Here is a 19,020-nt window from a genome sequence, read left to right as displayed (position 1 = left end):
AATCTGTATGTATCTGATTATTACTAGTCAGAATTGGTTGCACTTGGATCCCTGGCACCTGTGTATGTTTATAAAGTTATCGGGTAGATTTCAATGGTAATGTTTATCACCTCTATTAATTAGCATGATGTAAATTTCCATGATTCCTCCTCAAATAATATACATTGAAAAAAATTTTTTTTGTTGTGTGTGTGTATCACACAGAGCATCCCAAACCGTCTTATTCAACTATACACCCACTTCCCAGATGGCACCCTCCCATAGCCTCCCTCACCCAGCTAGGGCCCTTATACTCTGATATCCCTGTTACTGTCTGCTGTGTTGTTGGCACCCCAGCCATTCCCCACTACTTGCCCTTCTGGTGAATCTAGTCAGCCTATCTAGAGGTCTTTGTTTTAGGAGGGTCAGCTATTCCTCATCTAGCAGCAACCATTTGTCAATATTCCTTTAGATAAGATTGAGGTCTGCTGTTCATTTTCCCAGTTCTATGCTGGGTTACTATCTGGGAATCCCTTTGGCCACCCTGGCCAACAACTCAAAAGAAGGTGTCTCCTATCTGACATTGTTGCTTGTTATGTAGCCTTTAGCTATGGATATGGACTTTTAAGAAATTATATTGACCCCTTTAATCTTTGGTTATATTTTCGTTTTGGATATTTAAGGCCATACAGTAGATGCAGATAAACCAACTTATTTTTACTCTTAAGGTAGTTTGAGGATCTGTTCCTCAGGGGTCACATGGGCTTGGGAGGAGCCCCTGGCTCCTTTCTTTTACCAGTTATACCTATGTGAATATAAGTCAAAGGTCCTGCTCGACCATGGTTGGCTTCGCTTGGAAGCACAGAGGAAATGATTCATCTGTGTTGATCATCCTCTTTGTAGACTGGACACTGGTTCAAGTCCATCTTGTGGGGTTTCCCCAGCCTCCTTGATTAAGAGGACATGTGACCCACCACAATTACAGGACATTGTGGGAGATGCTCATAGTCCCCTGGAACTAGTCGACCTAGGAGAGCAAGGAGCAAAAACTGTCCTTTATGTCCCTCTGACCAAATTAGTATAGGCCTCAAAGTATGTCTGTTAAACACCCAAGAAGGTTAGTTCCACCAACCTGGTAGGACATTTTGAGAGATGCTCATAGTCCCCTGGAACGAGTTGACCTAAGAGGGCAAGGAGCAAAACTGTCCTTTATTTCCCTCTGACCAATTTATTATAGGCCTCAAAGTATGTCTGTTAAACATCCAAGAAGGTTAGTTCCACCAGTCTGGTACCTTTAATTACTGTGTGTCATGTAGATAAATCTTGGGCAAAGACCAATTGTTCTCAGATAAACCTTACCTAGATATATATTTCTTGATCTGCTATGTATAATTTGTCAGTAGGTTGTAGGAGTAATATGGTTCGCTCTGGTTTTCAAAACTAGCTAGGCATTATTTATCTCTCACATTGTCTCACCCCTCCATCATGATTTTCCCACTTAACTATGTATTTAAAAATTCTATGGCTGGCATGCTCAAGACTTGTTTTATATATTTTTCTGGTGTGTAGGGATATTCACTGAAAATAGTTGACTTCAAGATTCATCTTTTCAAGGGAAATTTTAAATACTATATTGACTGGAATTTGAATAATCAGGGGGCTTCTAAAACAAAATAATTTGCCTTCATACTTGATTCTCATTTTGGTTTGGAATTTCTCTTAGGACATAAATTAATCAAAGAAGGTTATCATGCTTCTGTGTATATAATATTCAAATGTTCATCTTAAAAATATCATCTTATTGACTAAATTATCCCTTTCTAAATAGTTAAGAATATTATTTTTTATTCATCAGTGTGAACATGAACCATGGGAAAGATGGTGATGATAGGGGAAAAATGAGTTCCCTTTCAAGGTTTTAGTCTCATTTGTAAAAGAATTTAAAAATGGACTCAAACAGAAAGTTTAAGGTAATTTCACTAGAATTTAAAGAGAAATCCTCAGGGCAGGCAAGCCATAAATCTCAGCAGCTGCCCTGAAGAGAATGGAGAAGAGAAAGAAAAAAAAGCCATAATGGTTTAGGCCCAAAATGGAGGTCACATACCTGGTCAACTAGCTGTCACATGGTGGACAGGGGAAGGGTGCTATAGAGAAAAAATAACAACACCCAAATGTTGGGGCCATCCAGAGACTCAAGGAAAGCTTGCTTAGAAAAGAGAAAGACGAAGAGGAGAGGTTATGCTTTAAAGCTACCTAGCTGACCTGGTCAGAAGCACTGAATTAAGAGACAGGGATTCCCAGCAGGAGAGTTCATCATCTCATTAATGCACTAGGTGTTCTACCCATCTCTTTAGCATTCCTGAAAGTGGACCTGCCTTTTTGGGGTGGTCCTATGACCACATGATAGATTTAGCAAAACTGGAAAGTTAAGGTTCCACCCAGGCCAGGGATTCTTATGCCCTTGACTGATTTTCTCTTGAGGCTTTTTCGCTACTGTAACAATAGGACTGAAACAGGTACACAAAAGACGATTTTTGTAGTGTTTTTAGAAACTTCTTATATCTAAATATTTTGGTTTCTAAACTCAGTGCAGTTTTAATAAAATCTAATAATGGCAAATTTCTGTTATTTTCAGATTCACAACTCTTTATAAAATGTCTTTTCACATTTTGTTCTACCATTTAAATTTTTTTGAATTTTTCCGATTTTCAAATTTCATGTTTTGATGGTATTTAGAGCCCCTCATTTAAAAAAATATTAAAAAAAAATTTTCAAAGAAGCATTTCATTACAGCTTTAACATTCTCAGTAACAGTTTCCAGAGCAAAGATACATCTCATTCAAAAGTGGCTATAAATTTTTTCAGTTTGCTGTTGAACCTAATAACCACATACTTAGAAGAAGCATTTCATTGCAACAGCATTGACATATTCAATAACAATTTCCAGAGCTAAGATGCATGTCTTTCAAAATTGGCTGTAAAATTTTAGGTTTACAGTTAAATTAATACAGCTATACAGTATTGTACTCAGTATAAACTCTACAATAAGACATAAAATTAAATGAGGTTTTAACCTTTAAAAAAGATCTCCATTTTTTTATTAAAATACACATTTTCATACAGAAAACTTCATTTTTAATGCAATTAACAATAAGATGTTTGCACATGTGTTTCTAATCTCTATATATCTGATTATTATTAGTCACAGTCAGTTACTTTCTGAGCTCCTTGGCATCTGAGCATGGATATATATCCTCTCATTTTAATCCCACCTTAATTCTTCTTCCAAGCTGGGACCAGCAGAGCAGGCAGCCCAGGAAGTGATTCCATGTGTCTAGACCTCTCTGCAGTTCCTGAACCATGGAGTCAACATAATACAAGTGCTGACAGGCTTTTAGTTTTAAAAATATTTTATTTATTGTTTTTATTTTATGAGTGTATTTTCTGCCTGTAAGTGTAGCTGTGCCATGTAATACTCAAGGGAGTCAGCAAAGGGCATCAGATTTCCTGAAACTGGAGTTATGGACAGTTGTTAGCTATTATGTGGTTCTAGCAATCAAATCTGGGTCCTCTGCAAGAGCAGCCAGTGCTCTTAACCACTGAGCCATCTCTCTAGGCTGCTGACAGGTTTGTTTTTAAACTGGAAACAGTATCAACCCCTCAATGATATTGCACTTTGAGAATAAGCAAAAATATTTTTTTAATTTATTTTATTTTTTATATGTATGAGTATATTGCCTGGATGTGTGTAAGTGTACCCTTGTCATACAAAACCCGTGGAGGTCATAAGAAGGCATTGGATCCCCTGAAACTGATTCTATGGATGGTTGTTTGCCATGTGGGTGCTGGGAAACAAGTGCAGGTCCTCTGTGTTGGTCTTCCCCAGGCCTGAACCCTGCTGCTACCAGGAGGCCATTGCACACCAGCCCCTATCTCAGAAAGTTGGGGGCAGGAGAGAGACTGGTGGGAGGAGGGAGGCTTCGGGCAGCCCAAGTACAAAGGGAAGAAAAACACCCAAACACCTGGGAGCCCGTGTCAGCTCGTTTATTATGGCAGAAGCAAAGGTTTATGTAGGAAAGCTTCGTGGGCAAAGAGGCAGGTTTGGGTTTTCTGGCAAGCTGGGAGGTGGGGGGGTGGCTACTAAGGCTACATGGCCTTTGTTCTGTCTTCCGGTCGCATAATCTAAAACGGACCCAGTTAGGATTAAAGAATTAGAGGCTTAATCCTTGGGGGTTATTGGGTAAGAGTCAGTGTCCCTAGAATGGAACAGGCCAGCTTCACGTCACCCTCACTAGGAGGTATTGGCCTGCCAGCCATGCTCTACATTTCAGGCACTCTCTACTTATCCCGACATCTCTCCCTTTGTATTTTATAAGGGGTGGGTGCCATCAAAATCAGAAAAGGTACTAAGGTTAGTCTGGTACTGGACCAGGACTCGGTTGGTGGTGATTTTAATGATGTCCTGCATGCAAACTTTGAAAAATTGAATTAGACAGGGTGTCACAAGAAGCAGGGTACATATGGCTAGCAGGGGGCCTAACAAGGGTAGGAGCCAAGCAAGGAGGGGATTGGAAAACCATGGGGTCTCTCCTGGATGGGAAAGGGCCCAGAAGCTATTCTTTGGGTCTTGGAGAGTTTTGGCACATTGTTCAATGGTTCCAGAATTGTTTATATAAAAACAACATTCCTCTTTTAGTAAGAGGCAGGTCCCCTCTTGTTCAGCTGTTAATAAGTCAAAGGCCCTTCAGTTTTGGAGCACTACCCGGGCCAGGGATGTGATTTGGCTTTGCAAGGCCTCAAGGCTCTCGATTGTAGATGTCATGGCTTGTTCCAGCCGGCTGCAAAATTTGGCGGCCGAGTGATAGGAGTGTCCCAGGGACCCCCTGCAAGTCCAACCGATCCTGCAGACAGAGTGAGTCCCAGGCCGATGATCAGGGGGATGAACACTTCTCTTCTGTGTCTGTGGGGAGTTGTCATCATATTGCCCGCTTCTTCCTTGTCTAGAAGATAAAGCTGGGTGGGGGGTAACAATGACAGGAACACAAAAGGCGGAAATAGTTTGGTTGATACAAGTTGTTATGATGCTGTTACACCAAAAGAGGACCAGGGGCGGTGCACATAGGGCTGTGGATATAGAAATGTTAGAGGCACAGGCAGGGGAGGGTAAAGCAGATGAGCTGAAAGAACAAAAAGGCAAGGAAGGGAGCTGGTCATAGAGGGGGATATTGGGAAGGGGTTGGTGGTGGGTTATCTCCTGGTGTTTCCTCTGATGATCAAGATGTTAGCTGGAATGGCTGCTAGCAGGGGTCTGGTGAGAGAGGTGCAGAAGAAACATTGAGAAATATTAGGATGGGAAGAAAGCCGGATAAGGCCAGAGGCATATTGGGTGTATTGAACCCAAGTTAGGGATGCTTGAATTTGTTTTTTAATTTTACCCTCTTGAGAGGATATGTGATTTAATCTGTTCTGATTGTGATGCTGGCACTACCTGATGGGATATATGTATGTCAGCATTGGAGTGTGATGCAAACTCGTTACTGTAATGCTTTCCATGAACTCCAGTGCACCATTGATCATGCCAAGGGTCCTTAATTTCTATTGTAAATTCATTTAGAAACAGGTGAATTTCTAAAAGGAAAGCATGCATAAACATCTAACTGCTTGGAGGCAGAGCAGGGCTGAATGGAGATAGTTACAGCTGTTTGGCACCCCGTTGAGGGGCAGTTGGCAGTGCCAATGACTTGGTTAGCCTTTTTATAGGTTTCCCTGACTGAGAACCATCACCTGAGTACTGTCCGGGCTGAAGTAGAGTTAGAATGGAGTATAACCAGAATGGCCATGATAACGACAGAGAGCAAGGTATTTTGGGGGCAGGCCATCTGGGCCTGAGAAACCAGCTCATGGATTTCCAGCCATGTGATATAGGGTGGTGTCCTTGGGCAATGTTTTCTCCTTCTGTGTTGCTTTGTCACTGTCAGGGAGAGTCTGGCCATTTTCTTGGTCAGCGAGGAGCTGTCGGCTATTTCTGGCAGGGATCCAAATAGGCTTTGGTTGATCCTGGGGAAAAACACAAGCAAAGCCCCTTCCCATTGTTAGCAACAGGTCAGGACCTTCCAAGTTCGTCCAGAGGGTCCTTTCATCTCACCATTATCTATGGCTGTGTTCTGGTTTTTTTCCAGTGGAGGACTTGGGGGGGGTGGTTTGTTGAATTTTTTGAAATGTTAAATAAATTTAAGGTAGCTAGTGGCATTAAACAGTTGTATGTTAGGAGGGTAATTACCTCCCTCTTTTTGAGTGAGTTGATTTTTTAAGGTTTGGTGGGTTCTTTTGATAATTTCTTGTCCTTGGGGATTATAGGGGATTTCTCTATGGTGGGAAATGTCCCAGAGGCAGCAGAAAGATTTAAAGGCTGAGCTTATTTTATGTGTTGAGGGAGGCCCATAATGGCAAATGTCATGAGCATGTAGGCAATAAGTTTTTTTGAATTGTTTTGAGTTTGTGGCCCAAATGAATTTGGAATAAGTGCCCACCCTACAAAAACAAATTTTTGATGGCCAAATTGGGGGACATGAGTAACATCAATTTGCCAGAGGGCATTCACCTTCAGGCCACGGGGGTTGGTACTCAGAGTTTGTAATGCAGGGGTATGTATTAATGAGGCACAGTAGGAGCAATTTTTAGGATCCATTTTAGGTGGGCTGTAGGAGTGTTAGGGAATCCGGCTTGGAGGCCTTTGAGGTTTGTATGGGTAAGAGTGTGAAACCTTTCAGCTTTTGCAAGGGTAGAGTGGTAGGCCCCATGGGAGGCAATGCGTTCAACGAGGGCATTGTCTTCCATAAGAGGTCCTGGCAAGGGGCTATGGGAATGGATTTGTTGGATATAGAAGAGCTGTTTATGTTCCTCTATAAGGGTGGATATGGAAATGAGCAAGGGGGATACGAGGTTTTGGTCGAGTTTAACAAAAGATCGTGAGATCCAGGAGAGAAGGTTAGTGACATAAATGCCATCAGAAAATAGGTTGACGAGCTCATGAACCTCCTTTTCGGCAAGGTAGACTGCATATAATTCTTTATATTGAGGGGAATTATGAGGAAGTTCTTGGAAGAGGACAGCGGGTGGTTGGGCAGCATCCTTATAGAGGATGGCGGCAGCTCCCTGGGAGCCCCCCGTTAATGAAGATTGTAATGGCTTCCTCCAAAGGGGTTTGGTAGAACAGATGGGGAGGGAGTCAAGGGAGGAAGGGTAGGGCAGCAATCCATTTATCTCCGGGAAAGTGGTTGTCTATTTGTCCCGGAAATCCCATTAGGCTAACAGCTATCCAGGAGTGATTATGGATCAGCCATTGGACATCAGGGAGGGAAAAGGGAGTGATGATTTTGTCAGGTTCTTTTCCTAAGGTTTGTAAGGAACAATTTCTTCCTCGACATATCATGTTAGCCAAAGCGTCCATATCGGTTAATAAATGAGGGGCATTACCAATAGGGGTGTGAAGCCATTTGAGGACCCTTGAGGTTGATGGAGGTCCCCAATGAGGGTTGGGGAGGAATTGAAAATCAGGAGGTAAGCCGGGGAGGAGGGCTTATAGCAGTGCAAGGTCATCTCTTGAAGGGATTTGTTGATGGCTGTTAATGCCCTGTTGGCCTCTAATGTGAGTGAGCAGTTGGATGAAGGATATTTTCCCCCTTTTAGGAGGTTGAAGAGGGGTTGAAGGGTGTCTGTAGAGAGTGGGAGCCAAGGCCTGAGCCAGTTGAGGTTCCCTGGGTAACTTTGTAAGGAAGCCAGGGTAAGATGGTAAGGGAAGGAAAGGACCAGTTTTAGTGGTCAGATGGTTGTTAGGGAAATTCTAGTGCCTAGAAATTTTATAGGTGGGATAAGCTGAATCTTTGTAGGAGTGATTTCAAATCCAGAGGCCTCAAGGGAGGATATTAATTGGTCCCTGAGGTCTGGTAAGGGTAGCGGGGGTTCATACCAGGCAAGGATGTCATCTATGTAATGGTAAACATGGAGTCCCTTTTTAATATGGGGTTTTTAGGCGAAAGCAACCACTTCTTGGCAAATGGTGGGGCTGTTAGCCATATCTTTTTGCAGGTCCAGAATTCTTGAGGAGATGGAGAAGGAAAATCTCTTATAATCTCTTAGGTGTAATGGAATGTAGAAGAAACAATTCTTAATATTGATGGATAACAAGGGGGTATTTGTGAGAATGGCTGAGACCGGGGGAGTCCACATTGAGGGGAGTCCCAAATTTGCACGGTTTTATTGATGACCCTTAGATCTTATAATAAGTGCCATCCCACTGAGCTTTTTCTTATGGTGAAGAAGGGGGTGTTCCATGGGCTGCAGGAAGGCCAGAAATGTCTTAATTGTAGCTGTTCCTTAACAAGTTTTTAATGATTAGTAATCTCTCCCTAGATAGTGGCCACTGTTTAACCCAGACGAGATCATCAGAGTTCCATTTTAGGCAGGGAGTTTGATAATTAACAGTGGCCATTAGAATTGGGGGCGATCAGTGAATGGGCAAAACGGGCATGAGTCAGACTGATCGCTGGGGTCCACTGAAGGACCCTCATCCCTGGTGGTGATAATTACATCAAGAGCTCTGAGGAGACTCTTCCTAGTAGGTTAGTAGCCACATCAGCAACCAAAGGGTAGATGTGGCCTTTGTTTTCATCAGGGTCCTCCCACGTGAGGCTTTCTTTAGTGATGAAGGCCTGGGAGGCACTCCCCACCCCCACTAACTTGGGGCCTGGTAGTAAGGACCATGTCGAGGGGGCTTCCTGTCTCCTAATGGTAGTCTTATCGGCCTCTGTGTCAATGAGGCATTTAAAGGGCTTTCCCCCTAATTTGATAACTATTTGGGGGTGAGTTTTTTCTAGTATGGTGGAGGCCCATAACGTTCTGACCTTAAGAAGTTGCCCTCTTACTGGCAGGGCTGAGGGCTGCTCCCAGAGAAATTTAAAGGTGGGAGAAGTTTTCCTTCTTTATAATATTTGGAATGGCAATCACATTTCCAATGGAATCCTTTTCTGCAGCAAGGGCAGACTGTCTTAGGGGCTTCATTTGTTTTAGTTTGGGTGGCATCTTGAAACCATTTATTCTTCCAATGTCCTCTATCCCTGCATTTAAAGCATTTACTTTCTTGTTTTAAGGCTGCTGAGAAAGCCTGAGCTATGGATGTGGCCTTATGAGTGGCCATGCCTATATCTTGGGTGGCCACAATCCATTTATTGTAATGTTCCTCCTTTAAGCCTTGACAGGCCTGTTTACATTCAGAGGTTATCCCATCCCAAACGATATTGTGGAGTAGGATGTTTTTTGTTGTAAGGTCAGAAATTTTTTAACTATGCTCGTTTTGGACCTGAGTATAAAGTCAGCAAGGGATTCTTCGGGTTTTTCCTGGAGGAATGTGAGGGATGATTCAGAGGTAGGGCCAGAAGGAGGGGTAATGCGTTCCCAGGCATGCAAGGCACAAATGCTCACCTGATCATAATATCCAGGCGGGAATCCCACTTGCTGGACTCCTGTGGCCCAGTCGCCCTGACCAAAGAGGGTGTCAAAGTTCCAATTGATATCAGCTTGATCAGCATTTCTGTGGTGGTGTTGGATACACTCGTTAAGGAAAAGGGCCTCCCATTGTAAGAAGAGGGGGCCAGGCAGAGACTCCCTGCAGATGTCTCTCCAGTCTTGGGCCATATTTAAGGTGGCATTGAATTCAAGGAGGATATTTTTTGTCCAGGAGGCATGTACGCCATCCTTGCGTACAGCTTGTCAGAGTTCCTTGAGGTCTCCTGCTGAGTATGGGTACCATTGTAGGGGTCTGCAAAAGGTGGGGACCGGGTTAACTGGTAAGGCCTGATATTCTATGTTTTGTGCATCCTTGATATTGCAGAGCTGTTGGGTAGCCGAAGGGGCGAGTTTTTGCGGGGCTGTGGGTAGGCTTGGGTTTCTCCCTGGGGGGAGGTTTGGGGTCTTGGTCCCCAGCTTCCTCATGTGGGTAGGGAGGCAAAGGCAGAGGGGGGTAGAGATGTGAGCGTTTGATTTTAAAGTTAGCTAACTCTTTTTTAATACTTTCTATGGCCTGTTCCAGGGATGCCAGGTGGGCCATGGGGCGATTTTCTGAGCATTCCTCATCTGAGTTCTCAGGGGAAGTGTTGGGACAAGGGGGAGCCTTCTCTGATATTGTGGGTTGATGGTGGGGGCTAGGAATTGCCTGATGTTTGCACTGATGGGGAGGAATTGGGGCAGGCATCTTCAATCTCCCTCCTTCTGGTCAGGTAGGCTACCCTGGTCCAGGCTTCAGAGTCATATGGGTCCCCAGAGGCCATCCAAGGGGCGAGTTATAGGACTTCATCCCAAAAGGAGGCACCATCTCTCTGAGAGAGTTTAACCCCTCTACTTTTAAGAAGAGCCTGGAGGCCCCTGATTTTGGGATCTTTTAAGTTTCCATGGGTGTTGACCATGATAGAAAAGGAGGGGGGACTGAAACGCCAAGTCCTCGTGGAATGTTCCCAAGACCTGGTGGTCATGGGGAATTCCTAACTAGTCCAGAGTGCAAGCCTGACCACAAATTTCAGAGAACTAGTGACCACCCTAATGTTTTTTAACTGGTCATTGGGTTACAGGGTTTTGTAGTAAAGAGACATATAGATAGGAGGTCTTTGCCGACACCTGGTCAGGAAGTCAGGGTCCATTCAGAGGACTAGGAGCCTGATCAGAAGGCTTCATTGCTCTTTTGTCTGGAGTGGTCCCTCCCGAAGGCTCAAACCGAAAGTAAAAAGAAAGAAAGAAGAGAATGCCGATCCTCAGGGCAGGATGGCCAAGGCTTAAGAGCCAATGTCCCTCTGTTTGGGGAGTACTCACTATCCTCCTGTGCATCCCGGTGAGCCTGTCTCAAGCCCCACGTTGGGCACGAGCTGTCGCCACCGAACCACACTGCTACTGGGAGTCTGTTGCACACTGGCCCCCATCACAGAAAGTCAGGGTGAGGAGAGAGACCAGTTGGGGGAGGGAGGCTTCGGGCAGCGGCAAGTGTGACAGAAAGAAAAACACCCGGGAGGCTGTCAGTGGACAGCTCGTTTATTATGGCAGAAGCAGAGATTTATATAAGAAAGCTTCATGGGCAAAGAGGCGAGGGTTGGGTTTTCCTGCAGGCCAGCAGGTAGGGGGAGGGAGGGGGCTACTAAAGCTAAGTCGTCTTTGTCCTGTCCTCCAGTTGCCTAATCTACAAGAGACCTGGTTAAATTAAAGGATTAGAGGCTTAATGGTTTTACTTGGGGGTTGTTGGATATGAGACAGTGTCCCTAGAATGGAGCAGGCCAGCTTCCTGCTGCCCTCACTAGGAGGTATCTGGCCTGCCGGCCATGCTCTACATTCCAGGCACTCTCTACTTATCCCAACACTCTGCAAGAGCAGTCAGTGCTCTTAACCATTGAGCCATGTCTCCAGCTCCCAATAAGCACAAGTTTTTAAAACCATAAATTACAAACTGGTCATCTTTACATATTGAAATAAGCTATATTAATTAATTATTTAATTTTTATTTAATGTGTATAAATGTTCTTCCTGTATGTATGTAAGTGTACCACATGTGTGCAATGCCAACGGAGGTCAGAATAGGGTGTCAGATCCCTTAGAAATGGAATTAAGGATGGGTATTAGCTGCCATGTGGGTGCTGAGAACTCAATCCAGGTCCTCTCTAAGAGTAGTCTGTGCTCTTAACTGTTGAACCATCTCTCCAGTCCAGAAATATATTTTTCACAAAATTCCTTACTTGCCTTAAAAATGCATGTTTTCCTTTCTTTTTAGCAAAGTAACACTTTTCCAGCTGTTGTTCATTTATATTCCTGGGTTTCAAAATCAACCAAATGTTTTCATAGTTCAAAGCAACTGATTAGATGTCTTTTCTGTGTGTCAGGCACCATTCAAGAATTTACATAGAGTTAACCATGGTGGTACATGCCTTTAATCTCAGCACTCTGGAGGCAGAGGCAGGAGGATCTCTGTGAGATCAAGTCCAGCCTGGTCTACATAGGGAGTTCTTGACCAGCTGGGGTTACAGGGAGACACTGCCTCAGAAACCAAACCAAAATAAAATTTAAAAAAACCCTAAAACAACAACAACAAAAATACATATAGTTAATCATTCATTTTCCATCTAGCTCCTGTGATTTGAGTACCATGTGAGATCTCCATTTAGGAGCTGGAGGTATAGTCTAGTGGCAGGGTTCAGAGTTTGTATGCAAGATCTTTTGTTCAGTCCTCAGCACCAAAACATTACCAAAAAATAAAAAGCAAACAAAACAAAGCAACAACAATAACAACAACAACAATAACAAAAACTCCCACAACTGTACAAAACTACAGTTTAAAAAGGTAAAATAAAATAACTAAGAATAAAAACAAAATGGATGTGGAGTTTTTGAACAACATGAGAAATAACCTGGATTTGGAGCCAGGCAATTTGACTTTGAAGGTCTGTGACTAGGAGTGGACATCTTATGGGAGAGATTAAGAAAGGAATTTCCATGGGAAAGCAGAGTGCTTCTCTTTCAATTTATGAGTCTAAAGATAGGCAATTCCAAAACTGATTGAAATTCCAGCATTCAGGAATAGTTTCAGGAATGTTTCCCTACATGACATGCATGATTTGTATCAGTTGGATAGGTCAATAGATGAAATGAAATACTGTACCTGACCCTATGGGCAAGACATTTTGGAACTGGCCCTATAGCTGGAAATTCTGCCATTTGTTAGTGATACAAAGATCTCCAAATGTGCTGCTGAGTGGGACAATGCTTAGGTTTGACTGAACCCATGAACCCAGATTTAAAAATATTCATTATCTAATATCATGAAAGCGGGGAGCTGGAGATGACTCAGTCAGTAAATGCACTTGCTGCTCAAACATGAAGACATAGGTTAAGATCCTTAGAAACCAAGTAAAGCAAGGCATGGTAATTTACAGTTCTAGGCAGTGCTAGAAGGATCCCTCTGGCTTTTCGACCAGCTAGTCTAGCCAAATCCATGAGATCCAGGTTCAATGAGAGACCCTGTCTCAAAAAATAAGGTGGACAGTGATTGAGGAAGACCCAGCATCAACCTCTAGTTTCTACACCATACATACACATGTATCTTCACAAAAACACACTTAAACACAATATAAATTAAAAAGTAAAATCAGTGAAGAAGAATGTAGGCTAATCAACACAAATCTGAAGAATCTACCTATGACTTTCCATTGCCCATCCCACCATCACTAAGGACTGTCTTGTGACCAACAGTCATTGTATTTTTCTGAGGATTTTTCTGGATTTATCTTTATTCTGAGGATACTGGCTGATGCCTGAATCCTTCTCAGTTGTTGGCAAATGAGGACTGTAAGAAACCCAACTTTCCTGTAGTCTTTCCACATCTTATTCTTTCTCTGTTCTTTCAGGTGCATTCCTTAGTGGTCCATTTTGACCACCTAATGCTGCTAACTAATCTCTTATTATTATAAAGAGTTGGGGCTCTGATCACAAAGAATTACCAAGAAAACTTTTGGGAACATTTTATTCTCTAATTTATAATAAGTAAAACATTTTATGCTTACTGCTTTCCTTTCAAAAATATTTTTTTTATTTTTGTTTAATGTGTATGGGTGTATTGCTTGCACATAGGTGTTGTGCACTGCCATTGGAAGTCAGAAGAGGGAGTCGGATCCCCTGGAACTGGAGTTACAGATGGTTGTTACCTGCCATGTGGGTGCTGGGAATTGATCCCAGATCCTCTGCAAGAACAGTCAGTGCTTTGAACCGCTGAGCCATCTATCCAGCTCCTGCTCTTTTTTTAATGAATTCCTCTGACAACAGCAATTCATAATGCATCTGATTTGTATGTCTCTTAAAAAGAAAAACTAAAAAGAGCATTTAAATTCTTTTTATAGCATTATTGTCTTCTTTACCTATTGTTCTATGTTCTATGAGACTTATGTGTAGAAGTTGCATTATAGATGTGCCACTTAGACTTGAGCAATTCACAGACAATGTCTGTGTGTGACCAGCTGTATGCTCTATAATAGTTTCTTTCTGGGGCAAAATAGGCTACTTTGATGAGTGGTGACTTGGATATTTGTCTGTAAATATAAGGATACATATTTTATACCTAGTAAGAAATTAAATTAGTTTAGGGATGTGACAGTTTTGGGGTTTTCTCTAAGATCGATGGCCTCCCTAGCCATGTGTATTTGGCTGTGTTTACAGTACCACACATGAGTTTCCTACCATTGAGTGGGCTTTTAGTCCAACTAAGTAGCTGTTGTTAATGAATATCTCAATTCTCATTAATGAAATTCCCTCACGCAACAGAGAGCCAGGAACAGAAAAGGTTACAAATGACCAAAGTGCAGAGAAAGAGTCTGCAGAATGCTGGTCCTTGGACAGGAATCCTATATTAAACTACACCCACCCAGGGCTCAGGGACCATTGTGGAAGATGGGGAGGAAAGATTGTAAGAGTCAAGGAGGAGGTGCATGACCATATGGAACCAGAGTCGTACAAGCTTCTGGGACCCTGGTCATATGAACCTACTGTAGTGGTGTGAGCATGCACAGGGCCCACACAAACTCAAACAGACAAAAACTCAGCATATAACTGGGGAAATGGACAGCTGACCACAATCTCAGCTGAAGAAATATTGGCAGTTGATTACTGCTGGGTGAAGAAGAGCTGATGTTCCTAAAGTGTGAGACTCTAGATAGACTGACTAGACCTCAGTAGATGAACTTACATTGAGGCATGTCTGGGGACACTAACTTGACATAGTAGGCCTTAAGACAAATGACAGAATGTATCAATTCCAGTAGGGGGCTATGGAAAGGGGTATAAAGATGATTAAGATTAATTGAGATATTCTGTATAAAATACACAAAAATTTAATTTAAAAAGTTAAAAAAAAAAAGAAATGGAATTGACAGGCATGGTGGCACACGCCTTTAATCCCAGCACTTGGGAGGCAGAGGCAGGCAGATCTCTGTGAGCTCAAGGCCAGCCTGGTCTACATAGTGAGTTCCAGGACAGCTGTGGCTATAGGGAGACCCTATCTCAAAAAGACCGAAAAGAAAGAAAAAAAGAAATGGAGAAAATAAAACAGCAAAATATTTTTATAGGAAACACACCAAATATCACAAAACAGATTCTATTATTAATTATGAGTTTTTTTCCTGATTAAGTGAGATAAATATTCCTATCTAATTGAATAATATTATGTACATACTATGCGCAAAGTTCTATACAACATGATAGAACATGAGTTTTATATGATTTGAAAGTTTCACATTATTTTTTATTCATTTTGTTCCTGATTTCTATGCTTTTTACTTGAATAAAATTATTTGAGAGTAAAAACATCATTACGCATATTAACAAAAATTTCTTTGAGCATTATTTTGTGACAAGGGGTCTCCTAATGGACTGTTGTATAATATATTTCGAAACTTCACAAACATTGGTACAGTTATCATCTGTATTTTAACCTTGGGAAAATAATATCTCAGAGCCATGACTTCATTTACCCAGAGTCGCAGAGATAATTAGATGTGTGAGTTAAACTCCTAAGCCAGACCACTTGTATGGGCCCACGCCAGTATCCATGATACTATCTGACCCTTCAATTATAAGCACATATCTGATGCTGAACTTGGATACAGGAAGTGGAGGTTGGTTAGACTCCACTGAAAGGGAGGATGGACCTGTGGAAGCTCACTAAGATTTTTTATTTCCTTTTCTTTCCTGGGCAGAGTGTGGTGGTCGACTGAAAGCAGAACCCAAACCCAGAGACCTGTACTCACATGCTCAGTTTGGTGACAACAACTACCCAGGGCAGGTGGACTGTGAATGGCTTTTAGTGTCAGAACGAGGCTCTCGATTGGAATTGTCCTTCCAGACTTTTGAAGTGGAAGAAGAAGCTGACTGTGGTTATGACTATGTTGAACTTTTTGATGGTCTCGATTCAAAAGCTGTGGGTCTTGGTCGATTCTGTGGCTCTGGGGTAAGTACACAGGATACCACAGTATGAGAGAAGCCCCTGTTAATTCATGATTGATCTACTATTTCCAAGTTGGCAATATCCTTGCAAAAATGTCGAACCTTATTATTAGTGGCTTGAGGAAATACAATATGCCTCTTTAATCCTTCCTCCTTCTCATTAATTTACCTCATACTATTACAAGAGCCATTAAACTTAGTTGGTGTAGTTTCTTTTCACTTTCCATATGCCAACCTTTACAACGAATATTAGAGTGCTTAATTATTTAAAACAGTGAATCCAAATGCATAGTTTTGGCAATTTGACCCCTTTTATAATATTTTATTTTAATTTTATGTGCATGAGTGTATTGCCTGCATATGTAAGTGCCCTCGTGTTGTGCAATGCCTATGGAGGTCAGAAGATGATGTCAGATCTCCCGGAACTGGAGTTATGAATGATTGTTAGCTTCCATGTGGGTACTGTGAATTAAACCCAGGTCCTCTGCACAAGCAGTCAATGCTCTTAATCGATAAGCCATTTCTCAAGGCCCCGATATCCTCTTGAATTAAAGCATAAAAAAAGAAAAAATATTCACATCAGTTCAGTTCACACTCTCTTCTCAATACATAGCTCTGGTCAGGGAGGGAGGACCAGCCACTGCTGTGGGCTCAGACAACGCAGGATACTGTTAGACTATTCCATGTGCACAGGCACACAGTGCAGAGAGAGACAGGGCAGAGGGTGGTAATATGAGGAAAACGAATGAGCAAAGCTTATGGTCCTCAATGTACTTTCCCTCAGGACTCATGGCATTAATATTGAAACTCTTCTGAATGCATATTTTGCTGTGGGGGTATTAACCCTAACTTTTTGACTGTCTGTATTATCTATGACTTAAATAATAACATCAAACTCCTGCCCAAATAAAACCTGAAATGAAACAAAAGAGCCTCTTAGATTTTTCTAGATTTTACAACAAGAAGAGCTAGAAGACTTAGAGTGCAAAAGTGGCCCTGCTTCAGAATAACTGTTCAAAAAATTTAATATATATTTACTCTTTTGGAACCTTACTTTACTTATTTTAAATCAATATAACTTGGAGTAAGGGTCTGGCAAAAAATACACAGATTTTAGAGGAAATTTCAAGAATTTGGACATAGATTAAAGCGATATTGAAGTCAAACTCTAGCTCTGGCTGGTAGTGAGATTTTCACCATGCCATTTTCTTTCCTGAAGTTCATGTTTCCTCATCTTTGTGAAAGGAAGAAGTCCAGCATCATCATACCTACTTTCCAAGGTTTTTGGGAAGACTGAATTGCTATTGAACTTGCATGGCATTAATTCATTCTGTTGCTTACTTTCTTTTTCTTTTTTTTTCTTTTTTCTTCTCTTTCAGCCACCAGAAGAAATCTATTCAATTGGAGACACGGTTTTAATTCATTTTCACACAGATGACACTATCAATAAGAAAGGGTTTTATATCAGATACAAAAGCATCAGGTATCCAGAAACCATGCATACCAAAAAATAACATCAGAACCTCTGTCAGAACAGAAAGGAGTGTGCAAATGGGAAGAAGACATATTTTTATAAACTGACAATATTATTATAAATGTTTTATATAATGAGTTTGAACAAAAGAAAACTGTAAGCCTAGAGTTATCTCTATACTTAAAGAGAACTTTCCTGACAACCCTGGCTGGTATTGCAGCGATGTTTGAACTCTACTCTTGCTGATGAATAAATCTAGTGGAGGAACATCACGTGCATCAAGGAAGATTACCAGTTTTGTTTCAAAGCCTGAAACAGACTCCTCATACTCCAGACAGTTCAAATCAGGGGCTGTGATTCTGTGAAGTGATCTTTTTGAATATTTTTCAAGATTTCGGACATATAATGATCAGTCAGATCATTAACTGGAAAACCCAGTTCTTGGGTCTTAGCAAGATTACTTTGACTTTGTAGGTCAGACACAGTGTAGCCAGATCCACGTAAGATGATGTGAAATGGGGGTCTTTGGATGATAGTTCGTACTTGGTATGTTTGTGCATGTGTGCATGTGTGGGTGAATGTGTGTGTGTCAGAGAGAGAGAGAGAGAGAGAGAGAGAGAGAGAGAGAGAGAGAGAGAGAGTATGTTTGGAAACTGGAATATTTCAGCTACATTACTTTCATCTGCAGGTCAGCTTAGCCTTTTCACATGAATGATTTTGTGACCACTTTATCGTACTCACATCTTAATGAGGTTGAAACATCTGTAGTGTCTGCTAATGCAGTTAATCCCTAGATACCATTTATTTAATTACTGGAAAAGCTTGGTTAATTTGTAAACTCACTTCTTTCTGTGGAAGTGCTGCCTTTTCACACCAAATCCAAAAACTCCATGATGTCTTATGAACCTTAAGATAAACCTCCCACAGGGTGTGCTCAGAGTCTTCTAAATGACTGCCTGGATGGTTCCACTCCAGTTACTACTGCTGCTGCTATTATCTTTCTTTTATTGTTGGTGTATTATTGTTATGGTTATTGTTGTTAATGTTGACATGGTATTTAGTGTATTTAAAAACAGTGAAGACGAAGGGAGATAGACCTTGGGAGATAAGAAAACTCTCTCCCTCTTTAGTCTTTATTTTGGGATTCAGTTAAAAAACCCACAATGTGGGAGGGGGCACAAAGTGATTTGTTTCTGAAAGATTTCTTATGGTGCTATTCCATAAACACTAAAAACAAAACGAGTTTCTGACCTTTGAGCCAAATGCTGTAGACTATGAATGCCTCCCTGTCTGTGGCTAGTAACATTTGAAAACTAAAGACTTATTAAATCTATCAAGAGTGTATCATTGCACGGGAAGCCCTCGTGCTATGCAACAGTTGCTTATAATGCCTTAGAATTCTTGCACATAGTCAAACAAATCCTCCTAGAGACACACCTCTTAAAATGCTGAATATAATATCATATGTTAATTAGGAGCTTAGGAGCTCCAGGAAGAAAACCCATTTCCATGACAGAGACATTGAGGAGAATATATATATATAT

The 19,020-nt window shown here is 41.7% G+C and overlaps 1 protein-coding gene across 2 annotated transcripts in view; it reads left to right on the top strand.

Moving 5' to 3' along the window:
- The window catches only part of Tll1 (tolloid like 1), a 241,358-nt gene extending 222,361 nt beyond the window's left edge, over nucleotides 1–18,997 (top strand). For both annotated transcript variants that reach the window (XM_008824950.3, XM_029559553.1), the window contains exons 20-21: nucleotides 15,756–16,006; nucleotides 17,382–18,997. In XM_008824950.3, the coding sequence (XP_008823172.1) occupies nucleotides 15,756–16,006; nucleotides 17,382–17,516 (386 nt within the window). In that variant the 3' untranslated portion in view covers nucleotides 17,517–18,997. The remainder of the gene's footprint in view (nucleotides 1–15,755; nucleotides 16,007–17,381) is intronic.
- The last annotated feature ends 23 nt before the right edge of the window (nucleotides 18,998–19,020 follow it).

Source organism: Nannospalax galili, unplaced genomic scaffold (genome assembly GCF_000622305.1).
Source record: "Nannospalax galili isolate Female #2095 unplaced genomic scaffold, S.galili_v1.0 scaffold109, whole genome shotgun sequence".
Classification (NCBI taxonomy): domain Eukaryota; kingdom Metazoa; phylum Chordata; class Mammalia; order Rodentia; family Spalacidae; genus Nannospalax; species Nannospalax galili.
This window is presented reverse-complemented; position numbering and strand designations above follow the sequence as displayed.